The 20,046-nt window shown below is 42.3% G+C and overlaps 1 protein-coding gene, 1 long non-coding RNA gene and 1 pseudogene across 2 annotated transcripts; all 3 read left to right on the top strand.

Annotated features, from left to right (window-relative positions):
* Nucleotides 1-61: 61 nt before the first annotated feature.
* On the top strand, nucleotides 62-3,967 carry LOC127927291 (putative nuclease HARBI1; annotated as a pseudogene).
* Nucleotides 3,968-4,617: 650 nt separating this feature from the next.
* On the top strand, nucleotides 4,618-6,848 carry LOC118360858 (leukotriene B4 receptor 1). The gene has a single exon (XM_052513448.1). The coding sequence runs from the start codon at nucleotides 5,593-5,595 to the stop codon at nucleotides 6,691-6,693; it is 1,101 nt and encodes a 366-aa protein (XP_052369408.1). The 5' UTR covers nucleotides 4,618-5,592; the 3' UTR covers nucleotides 6,694-6,848.
* A 311-nt stretch (nucleotides 6,849-7,159) lies between these two features.
* LOC127927292 (uncharacterized) lies at nucleotides 7,160-8,833 on the top strand. Its single transcript, XR_008126828.1, has 4 exons — nucleotides 7,160-7,409; nucleotides 7,608-7,871; nucleotides 7,938-8,069; nucleotides 8,749-8,833. It is a non-coding gene; the product is annotated as an uncharacterized LOC127927292 (long non-coding RNA).
* Nucleotides 8,834-20,046: the final 11,213 nt, after the last annotated feature.

The raw sequence follows: 20,046 nt of genomic DNA, 5'->3' as shown, positions 1-20,046 counted from the left end.
AAACTATACTTATTTTGCTAGGTCATTTAGCAAATCAAGAAAATACATCTTTATTTAAGTTTTTTTTTTATATATTTTTACTGAAAACAAGACAAAAATACCAAGTAATTTTTTGCAGTGTGACTCCATTAAATGTGTGTGTGTGTGTGTAGATTAAACATGAACGGGCCAAAACGGACATGGCAGCAGGTCAAAATCAAATACAAGAACATTCTGCAGAATGGTATGGTCCCTGACTAATATTTAACAAAGCACAAGCATATATTGTACCCAGAAGGTGCCTGCTCACACATTGTCTGTACTGTTTTAGCAGTGAAAAAGAATACCCACAGACAAGGCACGGGTGGTGGGTCACCAAAGGCTGACCTTACCCCAGCAGAGGACATGGCCTTGGAGCTAAATAAAGGCAGGCCCGTCTTAGAGGGGATCCCTGGGGGAAAGAGACGAGCATAGGTTCCTCCCAAGATGCCACCCGCTTCATTCAAGGTATGTCCTTCCATCTCTACATGGGATACAACCACATTCATATTGAATCAATTTGGACTGTCTGACTTTGGTTTACCTATTGCCTTGCAGTGTCTGGCAGCACTGTGTTCCTGTTAGAGCCACCAGCACAAGCACCAGACGATGCTGATCCAGTGAGTACTCCATCAAAGGCATACTGTAGGCCTGGCATGTCTTGTCTACTAGCTTCAATATGAATCCGATTAAATGTGATAGGGTGAAGGCCCCAGTGCAGCAGCAACAGCACATGATGGAGATGATGATGATGATGAGGAGGAGACCATCTCTCTGGATTCCAGAAGGCATGAGGTATCATGGTAAGACTGTGAAAGTACTATTTACTCTACAATGGTGAGGAGTCCTCATCAAAATCAAAAAATCTAATTTCTTTTACAGGACCCAGATGCTATACAGTGGGAAAACCAGCCTGGCAACATAGTGCGTATTAATAAAAGGACACCACATCCTGCCAAATTCCAGCTGCGCTAATTGTATTGTGTTCACAGAGCTCACAAGCTATCAGAAAGTTGTATGGCAACCACCTCCGGCGCCAAATAGAACTGGCAGACATAGACATTCAGTACAAGATGAAAAAGATGGAAAATCTTGCACTGGAGTCCGAAATAAAAAAGAGGACAATTAGGAAACTGGACCTTGAAATAAAAAAACTTGAGAGGGAGGTGAGATATGCCTTCAATGTACACTGTATGCTAACTGTAACACAAATGTATTAATCATTATTTGTATTTCCTCCCCCAGCTCCAAGAAGATGACACAGCTCAAAATAAAAATTAGGTATATTCTCGTAAAGTCAAGTGAGCCATGACATATGAGCTCTTATTGTGAGCACACAGGACGGTGGCATCTTTCTAAGGTTTTTTTATTTTCCCAGCAATCAGTACAACCAAGTCATCGTTATAAGGCATCGCCCTCTTTTGCCCACCCCCAGCACCAGGTGTGGCCACTAGCCTATATGAAGGCCCAAAATTGTGTGTTCCTTTCTGCTCTGACAATGGCATGCCCATTCGTGCGAGATGTGGTGGATGAAGAAGCACTTGTGCTGAGGAGAGCCTTCAGGCGAGAAAGGGTCTTCAGGGACCGGTTGGACCCACTGGCCTTCCCTGACGACCATCTATATGAAAGATACAGGTTTTCTGCAGATGGCATCAGGTATCTATGCAGACTACTGGGTCCCAGGATTAAGCACCGCACTGCACGTAGCCATGCACTGAGTGTGGAGCAAATGGTTTGTGTGGCCTTGCGCTTTTTTGCTAGTGGAGCCTTCCTGTACTCAGTGGGGGATGCAGAACAAGGCCACAATTTGCCGCACAATAAGGAGTGTGTGTCTGGCTATCAAAGCATTAGCAGATGTCTTCATCTCCTTCCCTGGCCACAGAAGACTCTGTGACATCAAAGATGAGTTCTATAGGATTGCAGGTAAGAGGATCTACAAATTACAGGACAACTGTTAACACATAGTAGGATACTCATTACTTTGTGTGACAGGTTTCCCCAATGTCATTGGTGCAGTGGACTGCACACACATAAGGATAAAAGCCCCCTCAGGTGCCCATGAGGCCGATTTTGTGAATAGGAAATCCTTTCACAGCATTAATGTTCAGGTGAACATAACTTTTTGATATTGTCCATTGACGAACACTCTGCATTGCCAGTGATGTGCATTGATTGGTGTAATATTCCTCATCTTATGATTTCAGATGGTCTGCAATGCTGACTGTGTGATCAGCAATGTTGTGGCAAAATGGCCTGGCTCAGTCCATGACTCCAGAATCTTTCGGGCCTCTGAAATCTATCAGTGCCTATCACAAGGTAAGCCACACAACCCCTATTTATAACCATCATGGCTGTGTCAAGAATATCACTGTGTTTATGAGGTAGTAATGATGAGATTTTGTGTTGACAGGTGAATTCTCTGGTGTGTTGCTGGGAGACAGGGGGTATGGCTGCCAGCCTTTTCTCCTGACACCTTTCACAGACCCCCAGGAAGCACAGCAGGCCTACAACCATGCCCATGCCAGGACGAGGGCCAGAGTTGAAATGACCTTTGGCCTCCTGAAGGCACGCTTTCACTGCCTTCACAAATTAAGGGTCAGCCCTGTTAGGGCATGTGATATTACTGTGGCTTGTGCTGTCCTCCACAATGTGGCCTGCCTGAGGAAGGAGAGGGCCCCCAGAGTGCCACCAGCCATGGACTGGGACAATCCGGCAATCTTCCCTGATGACGACAGTGGTCGGCTGCTGAGGGACCAATATGTGTTGAATTATTTTAGTTAGTATGTGTGCTTTCAATTTTGGTTAAATATGTCCTGCGGTGGCAGAGGAATTTGGGTTTTTTTGGGTTAGTTTTTTTACGAATTTGGCCTCTTATGATGTTTGTGCGGTATACTGTGTGTAATACAAGGCTGCAGGGAGGCTACTGCATCCATTCATTTGTCTGTTCAGTTGATGTGTATGGATTTGTCCTGCATTTATTTTAGTGTGCAGACATGCAGGGTGTGTTATATACAGACCTTTGAATGTGTATGTATCATTTTGTATAATATGCTTGGATTCTGTGCTTTCCATCTTGTAGAGTCACTGTGACTTCAGTTTCGAAAGGAGCTGATGGTTTACCTGCTTTGTTTTGTCCTTATTCAATAAAGGAACATAATGTTACACATTGTGTTTTTATATTCATATGGAATGTGTATTTGTTTATATGACAGAGTACTAGGGCCACACTGAAGAAAAAGGATAAAGTCATAAATTTATGAGGCTGGTTCTTTCTGCAGAAAAGCTACATATTGTTTTTACAGTTTTGATACTTATGACAATGTGATACTTAATATTCTGGCACATCAGCATGTCTTTGTTTATGAAACCATACTGAAGTACAATTTCACGAAATGCCCCGCATCTGTCATTTTAACTGTCCTCCTTTAAAACAACTGGTTACAATATTATGACTTGTCTTTTTTTTCCCTCTGTGGCCCTAATATTCTATCATTTTATATATAGTCTATGGGAAACTGTAAATTATCTAATGATAGCAACATCTAAAAATCATTTTTTATCCAAAATCATTGAAATTAATGATCACAAACGTTTAAATAATGACAGTGGGTCTAGTTATATGTGATAACAATGTATAGTGAGCAGTGAAATAACTATTGGTTTCCATTTGTGGTGACTGCTGACATTAGGGATGAGATTAAATAGATCCTGGAATTTAGCCTGGTCTGGAGCAGGCTAGCTCCACAGAATAAATCTCCATGGTAATTTATACCATAACATATCCTCCTGCCCCCTATCCATCTTTAGTGCAACCGGATTACGGATCAATTGAGCCAGGATCACCAAGATATCCTGGTTTAATCCCTTATCCTAGTTTTGTGCAACAGGCCCCGGGACATGAAATTCTGAGCGTCATCACAACAACTTTCAAAATAAAAGTCTATCAAGTGCAATGTTGTCCAGTAAAATCAGGGTTTGGGTACACTACACGTAATCAACTACATGTCTAATTAGGAAAAACAACTACCTGTAATCACTTACTTTACCAGCTAGAAATATTGCAATCAGATTATGGATGCTTTTGAAAAACTATATGATTACTTTTTTATTCAGAAAGGATGTTTGCAAAAAATAAATTCTGACGTCTCTGTTTTCTCAATGACTCAATTCAACATAAAAACAGGTGCAAGTTTAAGTTTGTTCAAGTCAGAGACTAGTATGACGACACACCAAATTAGTTTGATGGATCCTTTTTATATTTTTTCTAATTAAAAAGTAATGTAACTAGGATTACAGTTTTGGACAGGAAACTGTGGAAGTATTATGTTATGTAGATTATGTTACTGAGTTTGTGTTATCCTAGTTACATTACTGATGACTAGTTTGTAATAGATTACATTCAGAACGTAACCTACCCATCCATAAAATCTAATAAATTTGTTGAATTATTTCATGACAAATCCTGTTTACAGCAGGTATAAAATGTGCAGTCAAATGCTTATGCACTAGCTTCCTCAACAATGCAGTAGAGTAATCAATAATAACAATGAAAAGAGTCAATCCTATGTCAAATAAAATGTTATTTTTCACATGCGCCAAATACAACAGGTGTAGATTTTACCATGAAATGCTCACTTGCAACAATGCAGAGTTAAAAAGTAAGATTTTTTTTTTTGCTAAAGAAAAATAGTAACACAATAAATTAACAATAACGAGGCTACAGTATATACAATGAGTACCGGTACCGAGTCAATGTACAGGGGTACAAGGTTGTTGAGGTAATATGTACATGTAGGTAGGGGTACAAATTACTAGGCAATCAGGAAAGATAATAAACAGAGTAGCAACAGTGCATGTGAAGAGTGAAAAAGTGTGAAAGTGTGTCTATATGCGAGTGTGTGGTGTTAATATGCATGTGTGTGTTTTGTGTGAGCGTATGTAGTGTGTGTGTGTATGTGTGTGTGTGTATGTAGTGTGTGTGTGTGTGTGGTGTTAATATGCATGTGTGTGTTGTGTGAGCGTATGTAGTGTGTGTGTGTGTGGTGTCAATATGCATGTGTGTGTGTGTGTGTTTTGTGTGTGTGAGCGTATGTAGTGTGTGTGTGTGTTTTGTGTGAGCGTATGTAGTGTGTGTGTGTGTGGTGTCAATATGCATGTGTGTGTGTGTGTGTGTTTTGTGTGTGTGAGCGTATGTAGTGTGTGTGTGGGTGTGTGTGTGCATGCATGCATGCAAAAAAGGGGGAGGGTGGGATCAATGTAAAATGCGCCCAACACAATGCACTCACGCACAAAAAATAATTATTGTATAAACTGTAATGGGGAAGGCATACATCATCTACTGTAAAACATAAATACAAAAAAAAAATACATCAAATATTTAACAACCTGTTCATTTTTCTTTGTCACATCTAGCTAACCACATTACTGTCACACTCAGACAGAAACCCTTGTTTGTTTTATTACAGAAGTAAAGTGACCGTTACTGCTTTCGAGTCCAAGGGTGATTGATATAAGGAAGTACTCCCCAGACAAAATCATTATTTCTTAGGAAACAGCAGTTGACTGCAGTGCAAAATGAAGAGCTCGGGCTCCTCCATCTCAGACAATGATGATGCATTGTTTAATGAAATGTCAACCGTAGGGCGATCAGTAGTCTGTGTGATCCTGGGCCTGTCGTTCCTGGTGGGGGTCCCGGGGAACCTGCTGGTGATCTGGACCATCCTGAGGCACGTCCAGCAGCGCTCCCACACCGTGGTGCTCATCCTCCACCTGGCTGCTGCAGACCTGCTGGTGCTCATCACCTTGCCCCTGTGGATCTACTCCCTGGCCCGCTCCTGGGTGTTCGGGGAGGCATCCTGTAAGGCCATGGTGTACATCATCAACACCTGCATGTACAGCAGCGTCTTCCTCATCACCCTCATGAGCGTCGAGCGCTTTGTCGCTGTCCGACACCCCTTTGCCTCAGCCGGCTGGAGGAGGAAGAAGGCCTTGAATAAAGTTCTTCTTGTTCTGTGGGCTGCTGCGTTCCTATTCAGCACCCCGGTCTTTCCCACCCAGGTGGTGGAGGGGGACCTTGGGGAGGAGCATTGCCTGTACAGGGACTACACCTCAGACGGCCAGGAGGCAGTGTGTGTTCTACTGGAGACGCTGGTGGGCTTTGCTGTCCCCTTTTGCATTCTTGTGGTCTGCTACAGCTGTCTCTACAGCCGCATCGCACAGATTACCTTTAAGTCCAAGCGCAAGTCCATGGGGTTGATTGCAAGCATGGTAGTGGTGTTCGCATTATGCTGGACCCCTTACCACGTCGGCAACGTGCTCTCCCTCGTCATCCTCACCATCAAGGGGTCCCACCGAGAGGCCGCAGCGCGTATAGAGAGCGTCAGAACCACCATGACTTTCATTGCTGGAGCACTCGTGTTCATCAGTAGCTCGGTCAACCCTTTGCTCTATGTGTTTGTGGCGCGTACGTTCCGGAGTTCCCTGAGGGAGACAGGCATTCAGAAATTGTTCTGGCACATCTCAAGGACAGCTCCCGGAGAGGGGACTAAAGAACTGTTCTTTGTGACCAAGAGACCAAGCATCTCTCAGACACAGAGCCACAGCTCCCAGTGTGTCACAGAGCCTAAGGAACAAATGGATGCACTTGTAAATATATGTGAAAATGTTTCTTCCTGAGATTGAAAATGATGTATATCACATGTTTTTGATAGTTTTTTTTGTGAAGTTTGTTTCTATATGTTAATTAACTTAAAATGTAGAATAGCCATTGTTAGTAATGTCTATGTCAAACATGATGCATATAAAAACATTAAAATAGGTTCTGTATATCATTTTACCTGTAGTGAATTTGAATTAACATTTGAAATACTTTTTAACATATACACATTTTTCTATGTAGGCCCCACTGTGTTAGACACATTTTTCTATGTAGGCCCCACTGTGTTAGACACATTTTTCTATGTAGGCCCCACTGTGTTAGACACATTTTTCTATGTAGGTCCCACTGTGTTAGACACATTTTTCTATGTAGGCCCACTGTGTTAGACACATTTTTCTATGTAGGTCCCACTGTGTTAGACACATTTTTCTATGTAGGCCCCACTGTGTTAGACACGTTTTTCTATGTAGGTCCCACTGTGTTAGACACATTTTTCTATGTAGGTCCCACTGTGTTAGACACATTTTTCTATGTAGGTCCCACTGTGTTAGACACATTTTTCTATGTAGGCCCACTGTGTTAGACACATTTTTCTATGTAGGTCCCACTGTGTTAGACACATTTTTCTATGTAGGCCCCACTGTGTTAGACACGTTTTTCTATGTAGGTCCCACTGTGTTAGACACATTTTTCTATGTAGGTCCCACTGTGTTAGACACATTTTTCTATGTAGGTCCCACTGTGTTAGACACATTTTTCTATGTAGGCCCCACTGTGTTAGACACATTTTTCTATGTAGGTCCCACTGTGTTAGACACATTTTTCTATGTAGGTCCCACTGTGTTAGACACGTTTTTCTATGTAGGTCCCACTGTGTTAGACACATTTTTCTATGTAGGTCCCACTGTTTTAGACACATCTTTCTATGTAGGTCCCACTGTGTTAGACACATTTTTCTATGTAGGTCCCACTGTGTTAGACACATTTTTCTATGTAGGTCCCACTGTGTTAGACACATTTTTCTATGTAGGTCCCACTGTGTTAGACACATTTTTCTATGTAGGTCCCACTGTGTTAGACACATTTTTCTATGTAGGTCCCACTGTGTTAGACACATTTTTCTATGTAGGTCCCACTGTGTTAGACACATTTTTCTATGTAGGTCCCACTGTGTTAGACACATTTTTCTATGTAGGTCCCACTGTGTTAGACACATTTTTCTATGTAGGCCCCACTGTGTTAGACACATTTTTCTATGTAGGTCCCACTGTGTTAGACACATTTTTCTATGTAGGTCCCACTGTGTTAGACACATTTTTCTATGTAGGTCCCACTGTGTTAGACACATTTTTCTATGTAGGTCCCACTGTTTTAGACACATCTTTCTATGTAGGTCCCACTGTGTTAGACACATTTTTCTATGTAGGCCCCACTGTGTTAGACACGTTTTTCTATGTAGGTCCCACTGTGTTAGACACATTTTTCTATGTAGGTCCCACTGTTTTAGACACATTTTTCTATGTAGGCCCCACTGTTTTAGACACATCTTTCTATGTAGGCCCCACTGTGTTAGACACATCTTTCTATGTAGGCCCCACTGTTTTAGACACATCTTTCTATGTAGGCCCCACTGTGTTAGACACATCTTTCTATGTAGGCCCCACTGTTTTAGACACATTTTTCTATGTAGGCCCCACTGTTTTAGACACATCTTTCTATGTAGGCCCCACTGTGTTAGACACATCTTTCTATGTAGGCCCCACTGTTTTAGACACATTTTTCTATGTAGGCCCACTGTGTTAGACACATCTTTCTATGTAGGCCCCACTGTGTTAGACACATCTTTCTATGTAGGCCCCACTGTGTTAGACACATCTTTCTATGTAGGCCCCACTGTGTTAGACACATCTTTCTATGTAATATATGCCATTTAGCAGACGCTTTTATCCAAAGCGACTTACAGTCATGTGTGCATACATTTTACGTATGGGTGGTCCCGGGGATCGAACCCACTACCCTGGCGTTACAAGCGCCATGCTCTACCAACTGAGCTACAGAAGGACCACGTGTAGGCCCCACTGTGTTAGACACATCTTTCTATGTAGGCCCCACTGTGTTAGACACATTTTTCTATGTAGGTCCCACTGTGTTAGACACATTTTTCAGTTGTGGTATCATGCTCATTTCATGCTCAAATGTTTTTATATTCCATGTGCCACAGAAGAAAGAGCTTCATAGAAAAAAAAGAACATAGTGTCACTGTATATGTTGTCTGAAGCTATATGATATGAGTACAATGACTGAGTGTACTGTATGTATTCAGCTGCTTATCTTGAGGCCTTGCCTCAATACATTTATTTTAGACCCTCCTGATCTGGATAGAATATATTTCACCCACAGCTTTAGCCTTCATGATAATGGCTGCCACAGATATCAGACTCTTCCTGTCATACTGAGCTTTCCAACTGTCTTCATACTGATCATTTCATTGTTATAGTTGAAGTCAATGAACATGTGTATGTACCCCATGCCATATTTCTTGATATATTTTATTTAACCTTTATTTAACTAGGTAAGTCAGTTAAGAACAAATTCTTATTTATAATGACGGCCTCCCCCGGACGACGGTTGGCCAATTGTGCGCCGCCCTATGGGACTCCCAATCATGGCCGGATGTGATACAGCCTGGATTCAAACCAGGGACTGTAGTGACACCTCTTGCACTGGGATGCAGTGCCTTAGACCGCTGCACCACTCGGGAGTCCTTTATGCATTTATTAAATAAAATAACTTATTAAAAAAAATATCACTTAAAAAAATGTATTGAAAGTGTTTCAAAGACCATTTTTAACTGGGATGGTTCAAGCCCTGATTGCTGATTGGCTGACAGCCATGGTATATCAGATCGTATACCACAGGTATGACAAAACATCTATTTTTACTGCTCTAACTAATTACGTTGGTAACCCGTTTATAATAACAATACGGCACCTCTGGGGTTTGTGATATATGGCCAATATACCACGGTTTAGGGCTGTGTCCAGGCACTCCACAAAGCGCCGTGCTTAAGAACAGCCCTGAGCCGAGGTATATTCACCATATACCACACCTCCTTGTGCCTTATTGCTTAATTATAAGTGTTACAAAAATGTTTTTTTCAGTCAGAAAGTATAAATCCTCTAGTTCTGTTGTTCCGGTCTACACGAAACATCTGTTCTGCGACAGCACAAGTCATGCTTTCAACTTCCCTCTCATCTACGGAGATTGCAACATGAAAACCTGCCTTGTGTCCCCTTTGACCATTGACGAAATGAGGAATTGTGTACTACTCTTCGGCACAGTCATATTGGAGAGAAAACCATATTGTTTTTGTTGGGCTAGGGGGTTTCCCTATGTCAGCTAAATCTAGTTAAACATTTTATTCAAATAGGATACATTTTATTTTCATCAATATCATACTATTGATTGTAAATGATGATCCATCAGTCCTTATAGTCCAATAAATGGCAGTTTACCTATTTTCCAATGACTGTGGAATTCTGACACATTCACAAGTCATTGTCCTCTCTCTCCATTTAATAACACAGTTTCTACATAACTTTTAAATCAACTGAAAATGAACCCGCCTAAAATATGTACGCTAAGGTGTCATTTCACTATATATTAGGTAAGATGTGATTAGCTTTATATCTGTGTTGACCGTCAAGAGGCTCCACAGTGTCTCCGCATGTATTCTTCTGAAGGAGTCACGCAGCGTTTGGCTGGGAGTCAGACGGGGCTCTGTCTCATCCTGCTCTAGTAAGCTTGGCTCTATTCAATGTGTCACACTGTCACTCAGACACACACACACACACACACACACACACACACACACACACACACACACACACACACACACACACACACACACACACACACACACACACACACACACACACACACACACACAGAATGGAAGAATTACTGCAGGAGACCACTCCAGGGCTGGGCAGGGCAGCTTGTGTCAACACAACCCAATTACAGGACAACACTGCCTAAATTGTTTTTCACCTGCTCCTGTAGTATGTACAATATTAATGTAAGGGGTGCGGTGATCTCCTTTACCCTCTGTATATTTGTGAAAAATTATACTGTGACACTGTCTCCAGTAATCACAGCTGTGGGTGGTGGTGCTGGCTGCTGCCCCAGCAGGTGCTCCTGTCTTGTCTGAACCTAAGCCTAACCAATCAATGTGAATGTTTCAGCCAGCCTGAGGATGAGCCTGTGGCTCCTGTGGTCTTCATCACTGCTCTGGGGCCTGGGGCTGCTGACTAAAACCCACTGGTGTCACACTGACAGAGGCCGAAACAGCCTGAGGCTTACCTCATCATATGACTGTCAACTAACCAATGGCCTTGGCTCATGTCTTGCTTCACTGATGTTTCTTGCATAGAGTGTAATAGGCTACACTCAACTGCAAACTGAAAACGAGGTGTTGACACTGATCATCATCTCCTCTTTGACTTTCTGTGAGTCACAGTTATCGGTGTGACAATGTAATTATGGACAATTACAGAAGGTAAATGGTGTGACGTGTGTTATATGTGCAGAGCACATCAGCAAGAGGACTCTGCCAAGCTATGAACGTGTGGTGCAAAATGAGGAAACAACCGTCAGTGTGTGAGAAAAAGTTAGCAGGGTGTCAAACACGTGTAAACCATAAGTCACAGCTTGCCAGAGTAGGATTGTCTCTCTAGTCTTGAGAGAATGGACAAGTTCATTCAGAATTTAAGTTTCTCACCATTAACACTCACTGAAGGAAAAACAAAACATAGAGACCGACTACCTTATGGCAATTCCCGTTATGTGTAGATAAAAACAAGTGGGAAATACATGCCAGTCCCATCATGCATCACAGTCCCATCATGCATCACAGTCCCATCATGCATCACAGTCCCATCATGCATCACAGTCCCATCATACATCACAGTCCCATCATGCATCACAGTCCCATCATGCATCACAGTCCCATCATGCATCACAGTCCCATCATACATCACAGTCCCATCATACATCACAGTCCCATCATACATCACAGTCCCATCATACATCACAGACTCATCATACATCACAGACCCATCATACATCACAGACTCATCATACATCACAGACCCATCATACATCACAGACCCATCATACATCACAGTCCCATCATACATCACAGTACCATCATACATCACAGACCCATCATACATCACAGACCCATCATACATCACGGTCCCATCATACATCACAGTACCATCATACATGACAGTCCCATCATACATCACAGACCCATCATACATCACAGTCCCATCATACATCACAGTCCCATCATACATCACAGTCCCATCATACATCACAGTCCCATCATACATCACAGTCCCATCATACATCACAGTCCCATCATACATCACAGTCCCATCATACATCACAGACCCATCATACATCACGGTCCCATCATACATCACGGTCCCATCATACATCACGGTCCCATCATACATCACAGTACCATCATACATGACAGTCCCATCATACATCACAGACCCATCATACATCACGGTCCCATCATACATCACGGTCCCATCATACATGACAGTCCCATCATACATGACAGTCCCATCATACATCACAGTACCATCATACATGACAGTACCATCATACATGACAGTACCATCATACATGACAGTCCCATCATACATCACAGTCCCATCATACATCACAGACCCATCATACATCACAGACCCATCATACATCACAGTCCCATCATACATGACAGTCCCATCAAACATCACAGTCCCATCATACATCACAGACCCATCATACATCACGGTCCCATCATACATCACGGTCCCATCATACATCACGGTCCCATCATACATCACAGACCCATCATACATCACAGTCCCATCATACATCACAGACCCATCATACATCACAGTCCCATCATACATCACGGTCCCATCATACATCACAGTCCCATCATACATCACAGACCCATCATACATCACAGTCCCATCATACATCACAGTCCCATCATACATCACGGTCCCATCATACATCACGGTCCCATCATACATCACGGTCCCATCATACATGACAGTTCCATCATACATGACAGTCCCATCATACATGACAGTCCCATCATACATCACAGTCCCATCATACATCACGGTCCCATCATACATGACAGTCCCATCATACATCACGGTCCCATCATACATCACGGTCCCATCATACATGACAGTCCCATCATACATGACAGTCCCATCATACATGACAGTCCCATCATACATGACAGTCCCATCATACATCACGGTCCCATCATACATCACGGTCCCATCATACATGACAGTCCCATCATACATCACAGTCCCATCATACATCACAGTACCATCATACATGACAGTCCCATCATACATCACAGTCCCATCATACATCACGGTCCCATCATACATCACGGTCCCATCATACATCACAGTCACATCATACATCACAGTCCCATCATACATCACAGTCCCATCATACATCACAGTCCCATCATACATCACGGTCCCATCATACATCACGGTCCCATCATACATCACAGTCCCATCATACATCACAGTACCATCATACATCACGGTCCCATCATACATGACAGTCCCATCATACATCACGGTCCCATCATACATCACAGTCCCATCATACATCACGGTCCCATCATACATGACAGTCCCATCATACATCACAGTCCCATCATACATCACGGTCCCATCATACATGACAGTCCCATCATACATCACAGTCCCATCATACATCACAGTCCCATCATACATCACGGTCCCATCATACATCACAGTCCCATCATACATCACGGTCCCATCATACATGACAGTCCCATCATACATGACAGTACCATCATACATCACAGTCCCATCATACATGACAGTCCCATCATACATGACAGTACCATCATACATCACAGTCCCATCATACATCACAGTCCCATCATACATCACAGTCCCATCATACATCACAGTCCCATCATACATCACAGTCCCATCATACATCACAGTCCCATCATACATGACAGTCCCATCATACATCACAGTCCCATCATACATGACAGTCCCATCATACATGACAGTACCATCATACATCACGGTCCCATCATACATGACAGTCCCATCATACATCACAGACCCATCATACATCACAGTCCCATCATACATCACGGTCCCATCATACATCACAGTCCCATCATACATCACGGTCCCATCATACATGACAGTCCCATCATACATGACAGTACCATCATACATCACAGTCCCATCATACATGACAGTCCCATCATACATGACAGTACCATCATACATCACGGTCCCATCATACATCACAGTCCCATCATACATCACAGTCCCATCATACATCACAGTCCCATCATACATGACAGTCCCATCATACATCACAGTACCATCATACATCACAGTCCCATCATACATCACAGTCCCATCATGCATCACAGTCCCATCATACATCACAGTCCCATCATACATGACAGTCCCATCATACATCACAGTACCATCATACATCACAGTACCAGCATACATCCCAGTCCCATCATACATCACAGTCCCATCATACATCACAGTCCCATCATACATCACAGTCCCATCATACATGACAGTACCATCATACATCACAGTCCCATCATACATCACAGTCCCATCATACATCACAGTCCCATCATACATGACAGTACCATCATACATCACAGTCCCATCATACATCACAGTACCATCATACATCACAGTCCCATCATACATGACAGTCCCATCATACATCACAGTCCCATCATACATCACAGTACCAGCATACATCCCAGTCCCATCATACATCACAGTCCCATCATACATCACAGTCCCATCATACATCCCAGTCCCATCATACATCCCAGTACCATCATACATCACAGTACCATCATACATCACAGTCCCATCATACATCACAGTCCCATCATACATCACAGTCCCATCATACATGACAGTCCCATCATACATCACAGTACCATCATACATCACAGTCCCATCATACATCACAGTACCAGCATACATCCCAGTCCCATCATTCACCACTGGTATGTTGTATGCATAGGCCTTAGGAAAAATAATGCATGCAACACCTCATACGGAATTTTGTATGTATAGGCCTTAGGAAATCTGTAATATAGGAAACCACCAACCATATAATGTCTTAAACACACTTTCTCTGACACAGCAGGGCGTAAAAGCTTTCATCTGAGTTTCATACACTCAGTGCGAGGGAGACAGAGAGCGAGAGCGAGAGAAAGAGAAAGAGAGAGAGAGAGAGACCTTCACCAGAAGAATTTCAGTGTGAAGGGATCCACCACTCCTGAGGCTTGGGGAAACAATAGGGTGAAAAGAGGTGATGAGACAAAAGTCCTTTCCTTTGTATTGTGTACAGCCCATAGTTACCTAAAGTACAGAAGGAATAGGCCTAGAGAGCAACAAAACACACCATCCTGGGAACCAGGCCATGTATTAACAATTCACAGGGCTCCCAAGAGGCAGCAGACGTGTGCCATGTGCCTGGGCAAGTACCTGTAGGAATGTACTGAAGTTTTTTTTCTTGTAGCCTAGCTATGAGGTATGTATGTATAGGCCTTAGGAAAAATATTGCATGCAACACATCATACTATATGTTGCAGTGGTGTAAAGTACTAAGTAAAAATACTTGAAAGTACTACTTAAGTCGTTTTTTGGGGGTAACTGTACATTACTTTACTATTTCTGACAACTTTTAATTTTACTTCACTACATTCCTAAAGAAAATAACGTTATTTTTACTCCATACATTTTCTATGAAATGCAAAAGTACTCGGAAAATGGTCAAATTCATGCACTTATCAAGAGAACATCCACAGTTATTGCCTCTAATCTGGCGGACTCACTAAACACAAATGCTTTGTTTGTAAATGATGTCTGAGTGTTGGAGTGTGCCCCAGGCTATCTGTAAATGATGTCTGAGTGTTGGAGTGTGCCCCTGGCTATCTGTAAATTATATCTGAGTGTTGGAGTGTGCCCCTGGCTATCTGTAAATTATGTCTGAGTGTTGGAGTGTGCCCCTGGCTATCTGTAAATGATGTCTGAGTGTTGGAGTGTGCCCCAGGCTATCTGTAAATGATGTCTGAGTGTTGGAGTGTGCCCCTGGCTATCTGTAAATTATATCTGAGTGTTGGAGTGTGCCCCTGGCTATCTGTAAATGATGTCTGAGTGTTGGAGTGTGCCCCTGGCTATCTGTAAATTATGTCTGAGTGTTGGAGTGTGCCCCTGGCTATCTGTAAATTATGTCTGAGTGTTGGAGTGTGCCCCTGGCTATCTGTAAATTATGTCTGAGTGTTGGAGTGTGCCCCTGGCTATCTGTAAATTATGTCTGAGTGTTGGAGTGTGCCCCTGGCTATCTGTAAATTATGTCTGAGTGTTGGAGTGTGCCCCTGGCTATCTGTAAATTATGTCTGAGTGTTGGAGTGTGCCCCTGGCTATCTGTAAATTATGTCTGAGTGTTGGAGTGTGCCCCTGGCTATCTGTAAATTATGTCTGAGTGTTGGAGTGTGCCCCTGGCTATCTGTAAATTATGTCTGAGTGTTGGAGTGTGCCCTGGCTATCTGTAAATGATGTCTGAGTGTTGGTGTTGGAGTGTGCCCCTGGCTATCTGTAAATGATGTCTGAGTGTTGGAGTGTGCCCCTGGCTATCTGTAAATGATGTCTGAGTGTTGGAGTGTGCCCCTGGCTATCTGTAAATTATGTCTGAGTGTTGGAGTGTGCCCCTGGCTATCTGTAAATGATGTCTAAGTGTTGGAGTGTGCCCCTGGCTATCTGTAAATGATGTCTGAGTGTTGGAGTGTGCCCCTGGCTATCTGTAAATGATGTCTGAGTGTTGGAGTGTGCCCCTGGCTATCTGTAAATGATGTCTGAGTGTTGGAGTGTGCCCCTGGCTATCTGTAAATGATGTCTGAGTGTTGGAGTGTGCCCCTGGCTATCTGTAAATGATGTCTGAGTGTTGGAGTGTGCCCCTGGCTATCAGTCAATAAAAAAAAACAAGGAAATGGTGCCATCTGGTTTGTTTAATATAAGGATTTTTTATTTGTATTTATACCTTTACTTTTACTTTCAATAATTAAGTATATTTTAGCAATTACATTTACTTTTGATACTTAAGTATATTTAAAACCAAATACTTTTAGACTTTTACTCAAGTAGTATTTTACTGGGTCTCTTTCTCTTTTACTTGAGTAATTTTCTATTAAGGTATGTTTACTTTTACTAGAGTATGACAATTGGGTACTTTTTCCACCACTGGTATGTTGTATGCATAGGCCTTAGGAAAAATAATGCATTTTATGAGACATTTTCCCAAGACTTACTGTTGAGTTATTTTATGTCCTTCCACACAGGTGTGCTGTCACTCACACAACCAGTTTCTCTGAACAGATCCGACCACCAAGCCATAAGACTGTTGAACAGTTAATCAAATGGCTACCCTGACTATTTGCATTGACACCCTTTATATTTGCACTGACTCTGTTGCACTGGGTCTGTGCACACTCACTGGACTGTACCCACACACTTACATATACTACACTGACACACCAACACACATAGACTACTTAAGACAACATGCACTCACTCACACACACACACGCATACACACATTCACACACGCTGCTGTTACTCTGTTTATTATCTATCCTGATTGCCTAGTCACTTTTACCCCTACCTACATGTACAGTTGAAGTCGGAAGTTTACATATAATTAGGTTGGAGTCATTAAAGCTCGTTTTTCAACCACTCCACAAATTTCGTGTTAACAAACTATAGTTTTGGCAAGTCTGTTAGGACATCTACTTTGTGCACGACACAAGTATTTTTTCCCAAAAATTGTTTACAGACGATTATTTAACTTATAATTCACTGTATCACAATTCCTGTGGGTCAGAAGTTTACATGCACTATGTTGACTGTGCCTTTAAACAGCTTGGAAAATTAATGGCTTTAGAAGCTTCTGATAGGCTAATTGACATAATTTGAGTCAATTGGAGGTGTACCTGTGGATGTATTTCAAGACCTACTTTCAAACTCAGTGCCTCTTTGCTTGACATCATGGGAAAATCAAAAGAAATCAGCCAAGACCTCAGAAAAAAAATTGTTGACCTCCACAAGTTTGGTTCATCCTTGGGAGCAATTTCCAAACGCCTGAAGGTACCACATTCATCTGTAAAAACAATAGTACGCAAGTATAAACACCATGGGACCACGCAGCCATCATACCGCTCAGGAAAAAGACGCGTTCTGTCTCCTAGAGATGAACATACTTTGGTGCGAAAAGTGCAAATCAATCCCAGAACAACAGCAAAGGACCTTGTGAAGATGCTGGAGGAAACGGGTACAAAAGTATCTATATCCACAGTAAAATGAGTCCTATAAATTTGTGGGCAGAACTGAAAGTGTGTGCGAGCAAGGAAGCCTATAAACCTGACTCCGTTACACCAGCTTTGTCAGGAGGAATGGGCCAAAATTCACCCAACTTATTGTGGAAAGCTTGAGGAAGACTACCCAAAATGTTTGCTCCAAGTTAACCCATTTAAAAGCAATGCTACCAAATACTAATTGAGTGTATGTAAACTTCTGACCCACTGGAAATGTGATGAAAGAAATAAAAGCTGAAATAAATCATTCTCTCTACTATTATTCTGACATTTCACATTCTTAAAATAAAGTTGTGATCCTAACTGAACCAAGACAGGGAATTTTTACTAGGATTAAATGTCAGGAATTGTGAAAAACTGAGTTTAAATGTATTTGGCTAAGGTGTATGTTAACTTCCGACTGTACATACTACCTCAACTACTTCGAACCCCTTCACATTGACTCGGTACCGGTACTCGTTGTATTCAGTCTCATTATTGCTATTTTATCTTGTTACTATTTCCTTTAAAAAAAGCTAATTTATCGTAAGAGTAGGAGTGTTAACCCCGGTGTCCTGGCTAAATTCAGAATCTGACCCTCAAACCATCACGGTCACCTAATAATCCCCAGTTTATAATTGGCTCATTCATCCGCCTCCTCTCCCCTGTAACTATTCCCCAGGTCATTGCTGTAAATGAGAATGTGTTCTCAGTCAACTTACCTGGTAAAAATAATGAATAAATTTAAAAAATAGAATCAAATAACGTATTTGTCACATGGCCAAATACAACGGGTGTAGACTTTACTGTGAAATCCTTACTTACGAGCCCTTTCCCAACAATGCAGAGTTAAAAAGTAAGATAAGTGCCATGGGATCTTTAATGACCTCAGAGTCGGGACACCCGTTTAACGTCCCATCCAAAAGACAGCACCCTACACAGAGTAGTGTCCACCAATCACTGGGCTGGGGAATTGGGACATTTTTTAGACCAGAGGAAAGAGTGCCTCCTAATGGCCCTCCAACACCACTTCCAGCAGCATTTGGTCTCCCATCCAGGGACTGACCAGTACCAACCCTGCTTAGCTTCAAAAGAAAGCCAGCAGTGGTATGCAGGGTGGTATGCTGCCGGCAAATAAATAGGAGCTTGACAAACCTGGTGATGGTTAGTCATTACCAGCCAGGGACATACATGTATTTTCTGTATTGGGTGGTGCAACGGAGTTTCACTTTCAAACTTGGCACAAGAGAAGCTAACATTCCTATATTCTTTGAAAAACATGGACAGACGCCATCATCGCATCAATGCTGGGTAATAAATTCTGCAGTCAAACTTGTTCATTATGTAATAATAATATGCCATTATGTAATCCAACATTTTTACTGGATATGCGTTCAACAAAAGTTAAACATTGCCATTTTGCTACTATTTCTGTTAAGTCTACACATACAATGTGATGCACACCTTGGATATATCCAACCTATGCACCACACAGAACATAGAATGCATTGCAACTGCCTGTGCAAAGCAATGCTGCAAAGGCAAACACAGTGTTCTCTCATCTACCCTTCTACAAGCGGTACTGATGCACCAAGTCTGGAACCAACAGGACCCTGAACAGCTTCTACCCCAATTCCACAAGACGGCTAAATAGTTAACCAAATAACTACCCAGACTATCTGCATTGACCCCCTTTGAGAGACTGCATTTGACTCATCACACATGCTGCTGCTATTGTTTATTATATTTTTCTAGTCACTTTATCCCTACCTATAAGCACATATCTATCTCAATTACCTCGTGCTCCTGCACATCGACTCGGAACTGGTACCCCGTGTATATAGCATTACTCACTGTTTATGTATTCCTCCTGTTATTATTTTTC

Source organism: Oncorhynchus keta, unplaced genomic scaffold, assembly GCF_023373465.1.
Source record: "Oncorhynchus keta strain PuntledgeMale-10-30-2019 unplaced genomic scaffold, Oket_V2 Un_scaffold_1109_pilon_pilon, whole genome shotgun sequence".
Classification (NCBI taxonomy): domain Eukaryota; kingdom Metazoa; phylum Chordata; class Actinopteri; order Salmoniformes; family Salmonidae; genus Oncorhynchus; species Oncorhynchus keta.
The sequence above is the reverse complement of the archived record's forward strand: the minus strand, read 5'-3'. Positions and strand labels throughout refer to the sequence as shown.

Coding starts and splice junctions, on each gene's coding strand:
- LOC118360858 (XM_052513448.1), top strand. CDS start 5,593: ATGAAGAGCTCGGGCTCCTCCATCTCAGACAATGATGATGCATTGTTT.